Consider the following 19,608-nt stretch of genomic DNA (forward strand, 5'->3'; position numbering starts at 1 on the left):
GCATTTAAATTTCCATTGTCCACCTGTTTTAATCTGATTATTTGCTTGAGGACAAGCAAAGGTTCAAGTATGGGGGAGTTTGATAACACGAATTTATATAGTGTATTTGACTTGATTTACATACTTATTGCCAGTACTTTTATTCGATTTAATTGCTTTATTTTAGTATTATGCGGGTATTTCCGATGTTTCTGGTATTATGTTCATGCTGAGAACTATTTGTCAAAATGATAAGAAATAGAGAAAAATCAATTTAAAAGACAAGTAAAGATGGAGGTGAAGCATTAGTAAAGAATGGAGGTGCAAAGAGCAACTGGCTCAGCCCAAAAGAGTGTGCACGTGGCCCACTCAAGGAAGTGAGACGTCCGTATCACAATCATGGAAGACGCACGTCTTGGGCTTGCAACGTGGAAAAGGCCCAATTGAAGGAGAAGACCAAGTAAATGGAGTGGAGACAACCGTCTCCCACTCCCCTTGCCACATCACAAAGTGGAGACACACGTCTCCTTGTTTGTAGCCACTTGAGACGCACGTCTCAAGCCCCCTTTCAACAACGACTCTTTTTCTGGTCACGTGAGCGCACACTTTAAGGAGAAAAAGGAGGAACGTGAAGACTGGAAAGTGAGAAGTACATTGAAAACCTAGTCCTATAAATACCACATGGATAACACTTGAAAAGGGTCCGAAATTCTGCAAAGAAACGCTGTCGATTTTATTTCCTGCATTCATTATTTCCTTTGCAATTTAATTCCTGCTTATTCTTTTCTCACAACAATTTCTACACCGAAAATTGTTGTGAACCTTTACTAGATCTAACCTTACGTTAGATTTAGTTTTTATTCCTTGTTTTATTATTTACGCCAAATAATTTATGAAGAACGATCCAACCGACCTGTGGTGGAAGTTCAAGTACTCGAAGATTCCAAAGTTTAATTTAATCCATTTTTTTATTATTAAGGTTTCTATTTACCGCTTTAATTATTATTGCATGATATATTGTATGCCATTTAATATGCTTATTACTATGAACCAAATCAATTTATGCATGTTTAACCGTATCAATATGTCTGGCTAATTTAATTAAGATATCAGTATGTAAAGTAATTTAACCGCAGGGATCCGAAATAAGTTGGCTTAAATATGTTTTATTAAATATCACTCGTTTCTGGTTTTGTGTCTAATTAAATATGCTAAAGTTGTAAAATAAATAGAGCGAGAGTTTGAGATTTTAGAACTGATAAAAGGTAAAATCAATAGAGCGAGAGTTTGAGATCTTTAACTGGATAGTAGACATAGAACATTAGTTTTAAGGATGGCGAAAGCGTATTAAAACTGATTAGAATTTATTTATTTTCAAAAAGTGTTTTTAAACCCGACGCAGAACAGCGAGAGCGTACGTTAGGGAATACTAGCATGATTCGAGTCAACAGAGCGAGAGTTTGAGACTAGGAGATTTAAGTAAATAACCTCTTCATGAAATGGGCATTTTATCAACTGTGATGTTTTCAAAAAGCTTTTCTAAATCTAATGGGATGGCGAGAGCGTACATTATGAGTTAGGATAGTGATCTGAATCAACAGAGCGGGAGTTTGAGAGGAGGACCTTTAAATGACATAGTTAATAGAGATTTTTAATTGAATGAGAACCATAGCCAATGGACCTTCGGATCACCTAAGTTAGACGAAATACATACTGATATCCGTTTATCACTATATTCTTAGAATTAATATTTTAATTCTCCCATTAGAAACCCAAATATTATTAGCCTTAGTTTTACATAGTAACCTTAGATAGCGGTAGATCGATTCATAGTCCCTGTGGATTCGATATCTTTTAAAACTACACGACACAACTGTGCACTTGCAGTCATCAGATTAATAGACACGTAAAGTCGCGATCAACAAACACAGAGCCAATAATTTATACAACCCAACCCACACACAGTTTATCATATACCCGGTTATAGAGATTGAACCTCACCCTTACCTTGGAATGAAGGTCACTCTAATGGTTTTCGGTTCGATTTCACTTTTGGCCTCCGATTGCTCTACGTATTCTTCTCTGTATTACTTCTTCCTTGTCGTTCTCTCTGCAACTTTTCCCAAAAAGCTACGTGACCTAATATTTTGTTTTTGTCTTGCTGACTACTTTTTATTCCTTACTTTCTAATCTCTTAATAAAACAATGGGTCTACTAATAGTCTAAAAGGGCCTGTTATACGATACCCCCAATTTTGCTCTTTCTCACATACAACTTAATCCAACTAAATTAATTAATATTCTACTAAAACTAATATTATTTCTAATATTAATTTCTCCCGGCTAAATCGACCATTTACCCGATCCTCAACTTAACAGCTCTAATCAACCTATTAATCCATTTTACGCCTCTTATAATAACACTGATAATTCCCAACTTCGACTAATTCCAATAATTAAATCCTTAATACTTTATTTAAATTATTAACGAATTTCCGGGCGTTACACTATGCCCCTTCACGCCTTGTTGTTAAGGACATGAATATTGTAAACTTGTTTAATATTTGAGATATTTTTTAGTCTTTTACGTTTCAACGTTGCAAGTATATTTTTGGGCTATATCATATTCAATGTCATGTCCAAAATGATTTCTTTCTTTTTAACATAAGGCGACATGCAATTTGATGCCTGGATAACTTCACACACATGTTATGGATATGTAAATCACAAATGACCTTAAATCTCCATTTATTATTTGACAAAAGATAACTACACGATTTAAAGGGACAATTACATTTTTTGAACCGGTGTCATCTCGTTTGAATTTCCGGAGAAAAGTTCTCTACTTCTCACTTCTTTAGCATCTGAATGTCACAAATGCAACTTTTGAACCTGAACCATTATCGGACCTTCTAATTATAACACTAAACCTCAATTTGATGCCTTATGTCCAATAACACACTCTGGAGATGCATCTTCAAATTAAATTTTTGAAAAAATACAGGATGATACTCAGTTAAGACATTCCTCAATTAGATATATGATGCGTCCGAAAATACATCTCCAAAATTCAAAATTTAATAGACAAATTCAGATTTTTATAGGATGTTTCTCCACCACATAAAGTGGGATTAGCAACTCCCCTTTTTAAAAGTTTTCACCTCCCTCTTAAAAAACATTTTATGTTTGAAATCATAACCACTCATACACTCATATATCTCCCAGGCTCCTTTAACACATTGTAAAATAAATAACAACTCAATTATTTTCTAAAGGATGAGTGATAGAGGAATTAACTAAATCATAGCTCATCCATTGTTGAAGACTCCTAACAATATAAATTGCCTACTTTTCTATCTTACTATTTAAACAAAACAAAGACCTATCTTTCTTGCACAAGAATAAACTCCAAAAAAGGCTCCTTTGTTCTAACAAAAATCCTGTAAATAATAAACAAAATCCATACACTGTTGAATACATTCCCAAGTTTCTTGGTGCAGTATCACCAAAGAAAATCAATTCTACAATAAACAACTATATATCTTAAGTAACAAGGTTGCCCCCAAAAAAACATAATAAATGTAAAATCCACCACACAAAAAGTAAAGGTTTTTCTATGTTCTTTGGATTGGTAAAATGGTGCACAACAATGTAGTTTTGTTATACCAATCACCCCAATCATCAATCCATTCATTTTTGTATGCTTTAAAAAATTAGAGCTTATTGGAAATTATATTCCCTTGTACAAAAAGCATATATGTATGTCCATCTACCATTTTACAATATGCACTTTTATTACAACCATGGAATGCACAGTGCAGCTTTTTTAATCTCTGGTACCTTCGAAACTGCGTCAACAAAATGAGAAAGAAATCATTTCCAGAAACTATTACACATTCGTAAGATATATCACATAATATCTCGATAGTTGATACCATCTTAGAAGTAGAATTCAGAGAAATTTCAGTAACTACTTAATAACACTTACCATAGAAACAAGATGAAGATCTTAACCTGCAATATAAATATAACTTTTCATATTGAAGCATTCCATTTTTATGCAAGTATCCTGCACAGATAAGACAGGGAGATGTTAAGTCAGCTAGGGTTTAAAGATAATCGATTCAAAAAGTTCTATCCATGCTTAAAGTAAATAAGCAGTGATTTAGGAGTCAAAATAAAAGACCACTTGAAATATACACAATATTGAACCATGGATTGATCTTCTCTTTGATCATTTAAGAGTACATAAACTTTTTCATGACCTATGTTCATGATTTTTTAGTTTCTTTTCAAATTTTAAACTAAAAGATATATTAAGAATTATGACTAATGCTTGCTCAAAACGCTCACATTGATCTACACTACGTGTCAAGCTCAAAATCTTAATGGAAAACTTCGGCAAATTTGGAGTTTGTGTGGCCATGCATTGCGCCACTATCAAGCTACAAAACAAAAAGAATATGCTCTGGAATTTCTACACTATAAAAAGAAACTTCAATAACTCTTAGTTTCCTTAGATAATCTGTTTAAGTTCCACTCATTAGAAGTACACATCCTTCTAAAAGATCTGCTTAAGCTTTATGAAGCATTTCGATGTAGCATATCTAGTAACTCCAGCCGGAGAAGATACATACTCTAACTCTGAGATATATATTCTTCCACGTCTCCTGTTTATTGAAGAACCCTCGATTCTTCATATGAATTATCACTTTTCCTTCCACCATAACGTTAAATCAAAGATTTCTTCACTTCCGACCATGTGAGTTCACCCTTTGTTTCACAAATCACATTGAACCAGTGTATGGTATTCCCTTCCATACTCAACTTCTCCAATCTCACCTTCACTTCCTCTGAAGTTCCTTGAATTTTGAGGTATGTTTTTGTGTACACAATCCATCCAACAGGATCCTCGCCATCAAATGACAGTAATTTCACCTTCACTGCCATCTTGTACACCCATATTGTCTCTTGTGCAAACGATGATTCTATATAGATAGCTCTAAAAATTATTTCTTTTATATAGATAGCTCTCAAATTCTATTTCTTTGCCTTAACAATTGTAACTTCTAATTTTCTGTAAAATAGATCTTTAAACCCGTTTTTTAGGTCATTCTTTCTCTTCATAGCGCTGCTAGGAGGTGCTGAATTGTCAAACCAGAGAATCTAGAACGCCTAACCAGAGTTGAATGCTCCTAAACCAGAGAAAATATTCTCCTTCCCAACTTTAACAGTATTTCAGAATGCCCTCACCACTACCCAACCCCTCTCTCTTATAACCAACTCACACGAGGTTGGTGCACACGTCACTAACTAATTATCTCCCTCGGCCCCGCGATCTTCTCCCTCGTGCAATCCTTCGAATAGTTGGGCTCGTGCATATTTGTCCCAAAGGTTGGCTCACCATGGACCATATGCCAAGTATCCTATCACTGCCTCCTGCAACAACAGTCTTGTTCTCAAGGATGACATTAGAGATCTGACTCTGCATCAAAGTTCCATTTTCCCAAGTTGCTTCTCCTTCTTCATTCATTGTATCATCTCCCAGTATCACCAAGTGTAGTTGCTTCTCGCTGTATTAAAGTGATGTAGGATACCTCTCACCACACTGGAAACATAACCCATGAGTGCCACAGTTCCGCAGCTCGGAATAAAGTAGATGATTGAGAGCTTAATTGGACTCACTATTTCCCTTTCGTTTGTCCTTGTCATTAAGATATGTCCATTCAACAAAGGTTGGCAGTTAATTATTGGATTTGGGATGGCCGAGCTACCTCAATTACATAACTATCACAGTTTGCGCTTGGGTCATAATTTGACCTGTTACCGCCCTTTTCACTCAACCCCAAACTGACCGAATTAACCCATTCTCTTTCCTACCTATATCGAACTTATTTTTTCATACCTCCTCTTAATGCTAACCAAACACAAAGTTCACCCTTTACACAGCATGTCAGCTTCATCGCCTGGACTCTGGTTCAAGGATTTAAGGTCCTCATCCTCGGGTGAATTTCTGACTTGAGACCTACCAAAAACTACCCTAGGTATTCTTCTTGAGAGAGACTCTCAACATGAGAAGATACGTACTCAAAATCTGAGATATATTCTTCCATCTCTCTCATTTGTTGAAGATCCTTAGATTCTTCAAATGAACTATCAACTTCCCGCCCTCCCTAACATTCAATCAAAGACTGTTTCACTTTTGACTATATGAGTACATCCTCTGACTCACATATCAAATTTAACCAGTGCATGGTACTCCCTTCCATACTCAACTTCTCCAATGTCGCCTTCACTTCCTATGAAGTTCCTTGAATTTTGAAGTGTGTTTTCGCATGCCATATTATACTCCCACATTGTCTCCTGTACAAAAAATGATTCGAAAGTTATTTCCGGTGTTCTATGTAATTTGGCGAACTCCTCCACCAAGGATTGACAGAACTCCGCGAACGTTAAACATAGTGAATCCTCCATCGTTGCAATGTGCGCCTTCAAAGTATCAACTTTGTCAAAGACTTTCAATGACATAAGCAATTCACATCTATGCTAGCTCCTCTCAATGTATGCGGCAGGTCGGATGAATGGTAGAACCCACAAAATCAAGGTAGTAAAACTGTATGTTGTTGAATGGAAAAGATGAGCTCTATAATAGCGAAAAATGATGAGGAAAGGATAAGCCACAGTTTCTAGAACTCGCAACCAGAGCTGAATGCACCTAAACAAGAGAAAATATTCTCCTAAACAACTCTAACAATACTTCAGAATGCCCTCACCTCTACACAAACCCCTCACGCAATCCTTCCAGAAGTTGGGCTCATGCAGGTTTGCCCCAATGGTTGGCTCACCCTAGGCCATAGGCTCAAATATCCTATCATAACCCGATTTGATAATTGATACTAGCTTAAGATGAATAAAAAATATAAGATATTATTTCTGAATATGCTTGAATAAAAGGCACACTTACAAAAATTATATTTAGTGCATCATGATTATATAGATCATAAAGTATGATTAAGCTAATTCCATTTTACCAGGTACAGTGTATCTATGCTACTTGAAAAGTGGAATCATTTATTAATTTATATAAATATAAATACATAAGATGTATTATTTATTAAGGATTCAATCCCGATAAAAGAGCGTAAGATTAGTAAAACCCAAGTACCACGATGAAGCAAAGGATACAAAAGAATCATTAAAATATAATCTATATACAAAAGAAACCCGCAAATTAAGAAAAGGGAAACACAAGTTTGAAACTTACATCACAAAAAGTGACCATGAACCTTCAACTTAAATGCATGGTAGCAAGGAAATCCGATAACCTGATAGCATCATGTATTAAGTTAGTGAAATTGGAAAAGTCAAAGAGCACAAGGCCACGAAAGTCGAAACATAAGAACCATAAAAAGGTCAAAAGAAACCTGATGTCTTTGGCAATTATTGTGTCACCATCTGCAGCCCCAAGATGTCGCAAAGCTACCTCCTCAAGACGGCCATCTCGATATGCATGCTGCAATCAAATATAACAGAAACTAATTAGGCTCCAGTTGTTCTGTAAGCACTAATCTGAACACAGTTGAAAGCCTTACAGTTGTCTAAATATCATAATTAAATGATAGGTAGGAGGATAGAAATATACTAGAGAACTTAGATCTATATATGAAAAATGATTTACTATTATGATAAAGCATCATTGCATAGAAAGAAAACTTTTTACAACGACCGAGTTATAAGATAATTATAGTCCTGGAAGGAAAAGCAAAACAGGGAGGAGCTGGAAGAGTGAGAGCTAAAAGTTGAGCTAATGTTCAGATATTTACCTTGTAGAAGCAGCTAGTTCCAAAAGGGCAGTTTCCATCCCCAAACTCAAAATGCTTGCAGTCAATTGACCTACAAATGGTGTTGAACAAATACCAAAATAAAATAGTCAGATAAAAGCTAGACACACTCGGAGATAGATTGGATTGACTTGTTTAAATTTATTTACTAGCATAAACATTTGTGAGACTGTTTGGGAAAGCTTGTGAAAACAGCTTATATAACAGCTTATGATATATTCATAAATTACTTTTACCATATTCTCATAGCTCTACAGGAAAACTTAAGATAACAGTTAGAGCTTATATAACATTATTTTATCTTCTGTTATAGAAATAGTTTATACATGAGCACTTAAATAATAAGCCCTTATTCTATAAACGATTATTTAAGTTGTTTATCCAAGTAGGGTCCAGTGTTGTCGATGGCGGAGATCCAAAATCCCACCATACCAACCGCTTTGCGGCAACGTTATAGCAACGTTATAGCGATTATGGCGGAAAAACCTGCAATATCGGCCAATATTTACCATTATGGCGAGCCCAAAAACCGCCATGTATATCCGCCATAGCGGTCATGGCACCGCTATTTGATAACACTAGGGTGTCACTCTGAACTATTATTTTGCTTATTAAGAAATACATGTTATGTGCATATATGGTTCTCACCATCAACAGCCGCTACACATGCAAACCAATACAGGGAAATGGAAATTGATGTTCAAGCATAAAACTATCCAAGGTTTGGCTTTGACTATGGATCAATTGGATAGAGAGGGCATAAAAAGACATAAGGAGTGATCAAGAAATTACTTGAGTTTTGCCTTGTAGGTATCAACTATTTCCTGTTTTTCTTCACTTGTAGCATACCAAATAACACTTGGAACGACAAAGTAAGATAGCTTGCGACAGATAGGACAGGCCCGCAGCGTGCTATTCACGTCCATCCCTAATGTTGGGTTACTACTACGCCAATTTCTAATACAGGATATGCAGAAGGGATGATCACATTCAGATAGAAGACCAAACTTTCGTTCAGCTGCTGTAGGCTTTGAAAGAACACGTTCCAGACAAACACAGCATTCAACTTCCTGACTTTTTTTCAGTGCCTCAAGATGCTTTTGCTTATTTTCACAACTCTTCATATGTTCTTCTCTTTCTTCGGGCCGGAAAGGATGCAAGCAATGTTTTCCACATGAGGGGCATAAATCTCCATGTACATGAGGACATTGTTCCCCTCGTGGACAGTTTCCAGCAGCAGCAAATGAACAAATTGGAAGCTCGGAAGGTGAAGTAATTACTGTTTGACCAACATCATCCTCTCTTAGGAAGTCATGATTAGCAGATTCTTGATTCCAGACGGGTTCATTAGGAAGAACATAAGGACTGTTGAAAAGAGAAAATTCCGCAGCTGTAGCAACATTGTTCGCTGTAATTCTGGTATTACCGAGTAGAACAGATTCTGACACAGCGGAGTGGTTTTCGATTATTGAGGAAGATGGAGTAGAGGACTGTGCCCGAGAAGCTTTGACATGATCATATCTGCAGCGACTACCATAAGCACAAACTCCTTTCTGATAAAACGTGCATATCTGCAACAACAAGCGCGAACAATCAGATAAATGTCTAACTCAATAACGGTAATTTAAATCGGTAGGATTTCCAGTAATAGAGTAGCTTGTATCACCAACATTATTCGGAGGGGCTTTCCAATCATGAGAAAATTCGCAATGCTCCCCTTTCAGACACGCTCCATGAGCAAAGAACTTACAAAGTACCCTACAAGATTCAATCGACAAAAATTACACAAATTAGAACAGCCTGCAAGTTTGCATAGGAAACAATCATAAAGCAAGTTCACCATTTAAAACCTATCAACCATATATCCACAAATGAAAACACAAGGCTTGGTTAAAATGAATTCTTTGGCAAAAAGAATGATATCCACATCGATTAAAAAGGGTGCCAAGTGCACGAGGCTCCCGCCAGGTGGAATCGGAGGATATGCATACATAGCTTCGCCCCGGTGGAGAGGCTGTTTCAAATATTTAAACCCTTGACCTCAAGGTCAGAAGGCAAACAAAAAATCTAAAGAATCATCCAAGGTTTAAAGAAACCGGTCCGTTACTGCAAAAACAGCCGCGGCATAACAGGATCGGAAGGTGTCGATACCAAATTTTGGTTAATTCATACCAACACCTGCACCAACCGAAATCACGAAAGCCTGTACGCGGCCCGCGTTATTTTAAACCTTCCATCATCATATGTTCAAAACTATAACTTGAACCTAATTGAGTTCCTAGTTCAACAAGCTATCTAATCAAACAAGAAGGAAAAAAAAACCCAAAATGGAACAAAGAAAACACAAATTCCTCATAACAAATCAATAATAACATACAAATATTAAAGAAACAACAACAATCAGAAACCCCCAATATGAAAATCAAGAATCACCAGAAACCAAAGAAACCGCATAACAACACAAATCAAAAGAAAAACTGAAATTGACAATAGAAAAACTACGATAATAATCTATGTCTCACCTCTTTGACATGGAGAATTATTGAAAAAATCAGAAATAATCTTAATCAAGAGGCGTGAGGATATCAAAACCCTAAACCTCAAAAAGCGATTATCGAAACAGAAAAAATAAGAAAAAGGGTAATAATAAAAAAATTGAGGTAGCCAAAAAACGTGAGGTTTTGCGGCCACTGAAAAAGATTAAGAAAAGATTGAGAGAAAGAAAGAAAAGGGGGTGTTGTGGTTGTGGGGTGGTGAGGATAGGATTTAAGAATAGAAAAAAATGAGAAAAGATTGGAACTTGGAATTGAATGGAAAATAAAGAAAAACGTCACTTTGAGACAGAACACACAAGTTGCACAAAGGTTTGTTTCAGCTCTGTTGTGTGTTCTTAGCCTAACAAAATGAATGCCGTTTCGTCGGTTTTTGTGTCCTAGCACGTGATTTTGCTTTCTCATGTGATCAATCACGTGCCCTTGGATTTTAGGGATTTTTTTTTTTCACCGTCGGTTTAGTCTGGTTTAGGAGTCTCGCAGTTGCGGGTAGGAGTGGAAATAAGTCAGGCCGATAACAGAAGTCTACAGACTAGTCTATACAGGCTCAGGTCAGGTCATATTTTTTTTAAAATAGAAATTGCCTAGGCTTTTTTATAAGCCTATATAGTTAAAAAGGCTAGGCTTCAAGCCCTAAAAAAAGTTTTTTAAACCTATTAGGCCGATCTTTTTAAATAAATATGAATAATTGTTTATTATCATTATGTTATGTTTTGTACTTTGAATTAAGATACATAAATAAAACTTGATTACCACCTTGTGAAAATAAGATGAAAACACGTGATGAACATAGTTTCACAGAACTTATGCTAATATGTAAGTTAAAATAAGTCTGGCCTAAAAATAAGGCGGCCCAGCCTATTTCCACCCCCTAGTTGCAGGGATCGAACTGTGATTCTCTCTACCAAATTCGGCGTCAATCACCACTGAACCAACTAACCATTCATGGATTTTAGGTTTTCTACAAAACTAATAACAACTCTGTGGCTACGCACGATATATGAAAATAAGTTGAAAATGATACAAAATCAACTAAGCAACCACACTAGTTTAAAATTACATAAATTTATTGGTGAAGTATTGGTCTAGTAGAAATATTTGTGGTGAGTACAAAATTAAGGAAAAATTTAATTTGTAGTCATATATTAATTTTTATATTTAAAATAATATTTATAAATCACTAATTTCACATAAATAGATTGGGTCAACGAGACCACGAAACCCAATACACAAACCAAAGTTATATGGATTGAGTAAGATATACTTGTAAATGAACGAATTGTTAGATTAATTATTTAATTAATCAAATATGGATTGAAATAATTAATTATTAATTAATTATATTATGGTCAAATGTAATTAAACACTAATTATTGATGGATTGTTTGATTGGGCTTTGTGCTTGATTGGACCGTGATGGGTTGGACCATTCAGTTAAGCCCAATGAGAGGTCTCTGCCCTCAACCGTTTAGCTATTTAAGCGTTGCCCCATTAAACGATTAAGATACAGTGAAAACCCTAAACGGCAATGAGGGTAGTAATCCTCTCATATTCCCTCTCCTCAACCGACAGTCTTTCCAATCCTAACAAGGTACACCGTTATTATTGATATTGATTATTCTATGATACATGATATGCTATAATTTGTATCTGTTCGATTCAACCAAATCTATCACGAATTCGATTAATTAATGAATTGATTCGATTTGATAAATAGATTTATGGGTCGAGTCGCACCCATGAACACCCATACGCTCAACATAACAAGGAGTTGTTTGTGATTGATTGGGGCTCATAGAAGTATACCATCTTATTGCTTGTTGATTATCTTGTGAATTTTCAATTCAATTAATTTTGTTTATAATCATCAAAACAATATTGTTTCTTTATACATAGTATTACACTCAATGGTAGATTAAGAAAACTTATTTGATGTGGGTTAAAAGATTCAATTTTTTAATGATTATTTTTTAAAATGACTTAAATATTGTATATACTTTTAAAAATTTAATGTATTTCTTTATTTTTCAACTTACAAAAAATTATAATGCAAATTAATTATATAATGTCAAAGAAAATGTGCTCAGTTGACAAGGAGTTGGCTCATATATCAAAAAGTCGTGTGTTCAATTGAAAAACCTCCAAAATCTGAGTTCAATTGTGAAACCTCCGAAATCTAACTCATGTAACATTTTTTTTACAAAAAAAATTATATAATGCTTATGCTAGAACCCAATAACTTGAGAATTGAGACTAAGATTAATTTATATATAATATGCACACTCCTTCAATCCAACTAGATGCATATTTTAAAAAACAAAATTGTGAGGAATTTCCCTTCCAAAACACTTCATAATCACATTGATGCGGACTTAAGATTGATTAGAATAAATTTAAAAATGATATGGTTCTTAACTCAAACGTTAGCACACGACAAATTTAATAAAAACATGTTAAAATAAAATTTTTGTATTAAAAATCTATTCAAGTCCGATGTAGGTGTAATAACCATGAAACAATAAGTGTAAATTTTATTTTGTAATGGAATTAAATAATTAAAATATTAACATATAGAAAAGTAGACCATTCAACAAGATTCTTGTGAGCGCAAGTGCCCCTAATCCTTAATATGTTTATCTGCCCTGGGTTGCGCTGTTAATAAAGGCATCCAAAAACCTTTGAATACTTTATTTGCTTGTTTATCTTATGGATTGTATTATAACTATGTTATATTTATGGCCATATATGTTTATTGGCGACTTTTAGAGTACAAAAATTATTAAATATCAACTATCTACCTAAGTATGAAAGATGCTAATGATCTCTCTAATATATCATTTCTAACAAAAATTAAGTACACTAAATTATGCCCATTCTTGTAATTGAGTGAATCAATTTTACCTGACCAATCAAAATTCACCTTTCAGGCTGGTGGCGGCTTGTAATTGCGATTTTGTTTATGCCATTTACTCTCTCTTCCGTTTTTTTCACAATTCAAATTCTCCATTCTCTCTTCTATTATTTCTCTCGCTTTCTGTTGTCGCCCACTTTCTCTCCTCAAACCATAAATCTTTCGTCGCCCCTTTCTCCCTCGTCTCAATTTCTCATTCCTCTTCTACTTTCAAAAATTGTTTTTAATTTCCCTTTTCTATTATTCTTTCTTTCACGTCTTCTTCTTGTATTCATAACAAATTCTCTTCATAACAAATTTGTTGTTGTGTTCTTTGATTTTGAGGTGTTCCAGCCAAATAAGTGGTTTGGCGTATGAGGGATGGTTACACGATGGAGTAATTTTGTAGATGTTGGTGAGTGTTTGAAGTGGTTTTCGACAGTTTTTGTTGTGGATTGGGAAAGAAGTAGCGGAAGAGTGTGGTTAGTGTTCGTTTGGACAGAGAACGAGGAATGATGCAAGTTGTTGTATGTGGTTTGACATTTTGAGGTGCAGCTCGAATTTGGTGGCCGAAGCATGGTTTGTTGTAATAGATCTGAAATTTCACAAATATGATTGTCTCATGAAAGAAGGGTTTTCATAATCGATGAAATTTTGGTAGGTCAGACTTCATATGTCACACCGAATGTTAAGACATCTGATCCAACATTTAGATCAACAAGGTATAAACATAGCAATTAGAAGAACAATAAACAACACAAGAAATTGTTAACCCAGTTCGGTGAAATCACACCTACTCTAGGGGCATACCAAGACAGGAAGAAGATCCACTATTAGTAATACTATTTTATGTAAACAACCTCTGGTTTACCTAGTCACTACTCAATGAAATCTTTATCTTAGAACCCCATCTAAGACAAGAGAACCTCTGCTCACTTCCAACCACCACAATGGTGTTGAACAGTTTCCAGTTCCAGGAACTGTATCAACGACTTAGCACTATCCTCCTATTGTTTCTATTCTTCAGATTCCTATCTTGGAGTTACTTCAAAGCTTCCTCTAAGAACAAATACTCCTCTTGCCGACAGGCTTCGAGGATCACATAGGTAACCTTCCCACAGGTCGGGAGGTTTACCTGGACTAACCCTAATGACTACATCGTTATATTCTTGGTTGTCCATCTTTTCTTAGGTTACAATGTTTCTATTTATAACCCATTCCCAACTGGATTTGGGCTTCTAATCACAACATATTTGTTGTTACAAATCAGTAACATCTTCTGCTAAAAATAGGTTTTCAATCAATACAGACCTTTAAATATTCCAATATTCCTTTTGATTCTCTCGACCTTTAAATTTGTGCCTTTAAAGATTGCATAATATTCAGTGAATATTCTGCATCATTCAATACAGACTGAATCTTCCAACTCAGCAGACATGATGTCTTGTGCTTCCTTATAAGACATGTTGTTCCAGATGTTGAATGTCTTCAACCCAACATGTTATGACATCTAGTAGGACATCTTATGTGCATGTTCAATAGCATATATGTCTTATCTTTCCTTTCTTTTTATTTGTTTTACAAAAAAATTGCCAATCCTTAAAAGTACAAAACTAACAATCTCCCTCTTTGGCATATTTTTGGCTAAAACAAATAAAATGACATCAGCAGCAGCTTCAACTTTCAAGACATCTTCTACATCATCTTAGAAAGGAAGGTCCAGTTTGGAACTGGAAGCATCTTCAACTCTATGATGTCAAAACATCTTGTTCGAAATCTTGAACAGCATTTTGATTCAGCTCCATCTGCTCCAGATCTTTGAACACCAAGGAACAGCAACCTCAGGATTGTTAGATAGAAACTCTCGAAGTCATTTGGTGTACATAAGGAAGAAGATATACAACTCTACCCCTTAATCGAAGAACTAACTGCATGATATTGAAAACTGGATACACTGTTAGGAGTGAATTATTAGTATTTTCATGTGTTAAAATAACTACCTTTTGATCTGAAGTCGAGCTTATTGTATGATTTTTAGTGATTTTATGGTTAGAATTGAACTCTAGAAGTTTGATTCTAATTGTAGAGCAAATGGAATCACTTTGGGTGTTATTTGTGCAGGTATTAAAGCTGAAAAGTAAGGATGAGGAAACATGAAGGCGTAAGGACACTGGAGACGCAAAATCACAAAGGAGTAAGATAAAGCAAAGGCCGAGCCGCAGCAGAATTGGGCGAGACACGCCAAACCTTCTGGTCTCAGTTCGCGCCTCGCTCCTCTGTGTCGCGTCGCGCTTGCTTCATAAAAAGAAATAGGGCTATAAATAGAAGCCCTAATCCTCATAAGTGAGATATCTTTTGTGAGCAAAGTTCACAGAGTAGTCCTATTCCAGAGCATAAAACAACATTCAACAGAGAATTCAACATCAATCGAAGACATTCCCTTGATTAAGATGAATCCCTCTATGAAGTTTTGTGTGTTCTTCATGTCTATGGAGAGCTAAACCCCATTGTGTTGAGTTTAAGGTAGTAGTTAACCTATGAAGATGCAATAACTTTAATTAATTCCTGTGAACAATTGTTAAGTTTTATTATCAATAAAGAACCTTGCTTTTAATCTTATATCATTGTTGAACTATCAATCGAGAGATAGAGTTCATACTTTTGCCCTAGGTTCTTGTATTGACTTATTCTTAATTCGCAGAGATGGGATTGTGAATAAGTTTTCATAAATCATCGTGTTTAATTCCCTTTATCATTATTGTTATTCTGAGAAATCAAATATCATACCGGCAGAGGTGGCTCTAAATTGATCTTAGACATAATATATGTTTTGAGGATGAATGAAGATAATAACTCATATAATGGTTCACTTGTCGATTAATTGATCAATTGCATATGAATAGGTTGATGAACCCTAGAACTCAACATATTCATTACCATTGTTACTCACTCTTTAAGCTTTTGTTCTATTATTTATTACTTTCTTATACGCACTTTTAGAATAAACAATCAAATCAATGCTTTTTACCACTCATTATAATTCGACTATAGAACGGCAGTAATATTGACTCAATCTCTGTGGATACGATATATTAGAAAATATTTACCCAAAATACTTTCAATAAATTGGCGCTGTTGCCGGGGATTGGTGTCAATATTGCACGCATTGCAATAGCTTTTATATTGAGTTTTCTCTTATTAATCTGGTTGTTTCACGTGTTTGTTAGTGTTTGCAGAATTTAGTGTATGCGCAGCAAGGTTTCCAGCGATCAACTTCTTTTTGATCCCGAGATTGAAAGGACCGCTAGGAGATTGAATAGCAAAACACGAAGAAGAGCAAACATAGCAAGGGCAAGAGACAACGCAACTGCGACTTCGTCACAATCACTAGAAACCATTGACGAGTCGTCTGACGGGCTTTACTTTCACGAACTATTTGAAGAAGAACAAGAAGCCATCATACAACACACTGTTGTAAACATGGCTGCCACAATTCCATGTGCAAATAATCCTTGCGTGAATCCACAATTCGCTAGAACTGCCGCCAACGGGCGGACATCTGAATTGAAGACCGATATTTTACAGCTCATTTGCACTAGTCCTTTCGCCGGATTAGACCATGAAGACCCATACACCTATCTTACTCGATTCTATGAATTAGCAGGTACAACGGGTGTAGCTCAAGCTGACGAAGAAACACTATTTAAGAGGTTGTTCCCTTATTCTTTACTATCAAAGGCAAAAGATTGGTATCTTGATCAACCTGAAGCAGTAATGACTGATTGGAATACCCTAGAAGAAAAATTCTTGGAACGGTTTTACTCTCAAAACTAATTCTTTGATGCAAAGACAGCAATAGCAGTGTTTTCTCAAGGGAGCAATGAATCATTGAATGAAGCGTGGGAGAGGTACAAGGCTATGCTTAGAAAGTGCAAGGGACACGATTTTGCAGAAGTTGATCAAATTCACATGTTCTGCAACGGTCTCACACCTACAAACAAGACTCTTTTGGACGCCACAGCTGGTGGCTCACTAATGTCCAAAACACTTGTTGAAGCGACTCAGATAATTGAGCGAATGGCTCTAAATGACCGTCAAGGCACTCATGATCGAACTGTCAGAGATAAGAAGCCTGGATTGTTAGAGCTAACTAATAGTGATGCTCTGTTGGCCCAAAACAAATTGCTAACTTCACAAGTGGAGCTTTTGACACAACAAATGTCCAAACTACCACAACAAATTAAAGAGCTGAATGGAGTTTCAAATTCCTACCAAGTTTCTAAGTGTGAGCTATGCAAAGGAGGTCATAAAACAGGATTTTACCCACCAGTCTTGGAAGAAGAAGTGAACTACATGAACAACAACCAAGGACAAAGGCAGAATCAATATCCGAATCATCCGCCGTATCAACAGGGTTATCCACCAAGGAATAAAAATCAAGGTTATCAACAAAGACCTAACAATCAAGGATATCAACAGCAAGCATTTCAACCTTACACTCAACCGCAACCACAACAGCAAGAAGGACTGTCTAAGTTGGAAGAAACTATGACGCAATTCATGCAGATGTCAATGACAAACCAGAAAAACCAGGATGCAGCAATTAAAAATTTGGAAACTCAAGTGGGGCAACTTGCTAAACAGATTGCGGCTAATCAGTTGAATGCAACATTCTCCGCCAACACTCAAGGGAACCTGAAAGAGCATTGTAAAGTAGTGGTAACTAGAACTGGTCAGAAAGGCGGTAATGAGGAAGTTGAAAACAATGATGTTGAGAAGGAAGATGATAATCGTGCTGCGGAAGATGAGGAGAATGAAATTGTTGTAAGTGAGATGAATAAAGAAGTGGAAAAAAGAGATAAATCCAAAAGGAAGAAAGCATGTGACAAGATGGCAAACAATGTGATACCAAGTCAACACCTCCCATATCCACATGCACCATCAAAGAAAGATAATGCTAGGCAATATGCAAGGTTTATGGAAATCTTCAAGCAATTACAAATCAATATTCCATTCTCCGAAGCCATTGCCCAAATGACAAAGTATGCAAAATTCATGAAGGATATCTTGACAAAGAAGAAGAGACCGGAAGAAGAAGAAGAAGAAGAAGAAGTTGTTGTTCTTGATGCACAGTGTAGTGCTATAGTGTCTCGTCTCCCTCGAAAAGCAAGAGATCCCGGAAGAGTTACACTACCGGTCACAATTGGTAATCAGCACATTGGGAATGGATTGATCGATCTAGGATCAAGCATCAATTTAATTCCTTTATCAATAGTGAAGCGGTTGGGAAATATTGAGATAAAGTCAATAAGAATGACCTTACAACTAGCATATAAATCCACCACTCTTCCTCACGGCGTCGCACAAGACATGTTAGTCAAGGTAGATACGTTTCTATTTCCAGTAGACTTTGTGGTGATTGATATGGAAGAAGATAAAGAATCACCGATTATTCTTGGAAGACCATTCATGAAAACAGCCCGGATGATGATAGATATTGACGATGGTATCATGAAGCTAAGAGTCCAAGATGAAGAGGTATGCTTTAATCTTTTCGACGCCATGAAACAACCTAAGGATAAGAGCGATTGTTTCCGCCTAAATGACACCGAAGAGGTAGCCATAGAAGTGGCCAGTGAGATCCATCTTTCTATCCCTTTAGAAAGATCCCTTGTTGATTCGTTTAATGTGTTGACTCAAGAGGAAGAAAAAGAAATCGAAGTATTCTTGAAGGAGCTAGAAAAGGGAGGAAATATGAATGTTCAGAATGAGAAAGTGGAAAATTAAACCCACCAAAAGAGGTGAAGGAGACAAAGATGGAACTAAAGCTACTCCCAACTCATCTGAAATATGTCTTTTTAGATAAGGAGGGAAAGAAACCAGTAGTTATTAGTTCAAAGCTGACCACACAAGAAGAAGAAATACTACTTCAAATTCTACAAAAGAATAAAGCTGCAATTGGATGGGTCTTGGCCGATTTAAAAGGTATAAGTCTGGCATATTGTATGCACAAAATCATGTTGGAAGAAGAATTCAAACCGGTAGCTCAACCGCAAAGAAGATTAAATCCAACCATGAAGGAAGTAGTAAGAAAAGAGGTGGTCAAACTCTTGGAAGCATGAATGATTTACCCAATTTCAGATAGTGCATGGGTGAGTCCAGTACAAGTAGTGCCAAAGAAAGGAGGAATGACGGTCATCAGTAATGAGAAGAATGAACTAATACCAATAAGAACTGTTACAGGGTGGAGAATGTGCATCGACTATGGTAGACTCAATAAAGCTACGAGAAAAGATCACTTTCCTCTACCATTCATGGATCAGATGCTTGAAAGGTTATCCAGACAA

General features: G+C 35.9%; 1 protein-coding gene across 1 annotated transcript; it reads right to left on the minus strand.

The window, feature by feature from the left end:
• Positions 1-3,421: 3,421 nt before the first annotated feature.
• On the minus strand, positions 3,422-10,719 carry LOC131632061 (putative RING-type E3 ubiquitin transferase C3H69). Its single transcript, XM_058902825.1, has 8 exons — positions 10,342-10,719; positions 9,490-9,577; positions 8,612-9,390; positions 7,802-7,871; positions 7,403-7,491; positions 7,243-7,303; positions 3,967-4,047; positions 3,422-3,826 (listed from the first exon to the last, which is right to left on the minus strand). The coding sequence occupies exons 1-6, from the start codon at positions 10,350-10,352 to the stop codon at positions 7,267-7,269; spliced, it is 1,074 nt and encodes a 357-aa protein (XP_058758808.1). The 5' UTR covers positions 10,353-10,719; the 3' UTR covers positions 3,422-3,826; positions 3,967-4,047; positions 7,243-7,266.
• Between the last annotated feature and the right edge of the window lie 8,889 nt (positions 10,720-19,608).

The sequence above is a fragment of the Vicia villosa genome, unplaced genomic scaffold (assembly GCF_029867415.1).
Source record: "Vicia villosa cultivar HV-30 ecotype Madison, WI unplaced genomic scaffold, Vvil1.0 ctg.000896F_1_1, whole genome shotgun sequence".
In the NCBI taxonomy this organism is placed as follows: domain Eukaryota; kingdom Viridiplantae; phylum Streptophyta; class Magnoliopsida; order Fabales; family Fabaceae; genus Vicia; species Vicia villosa.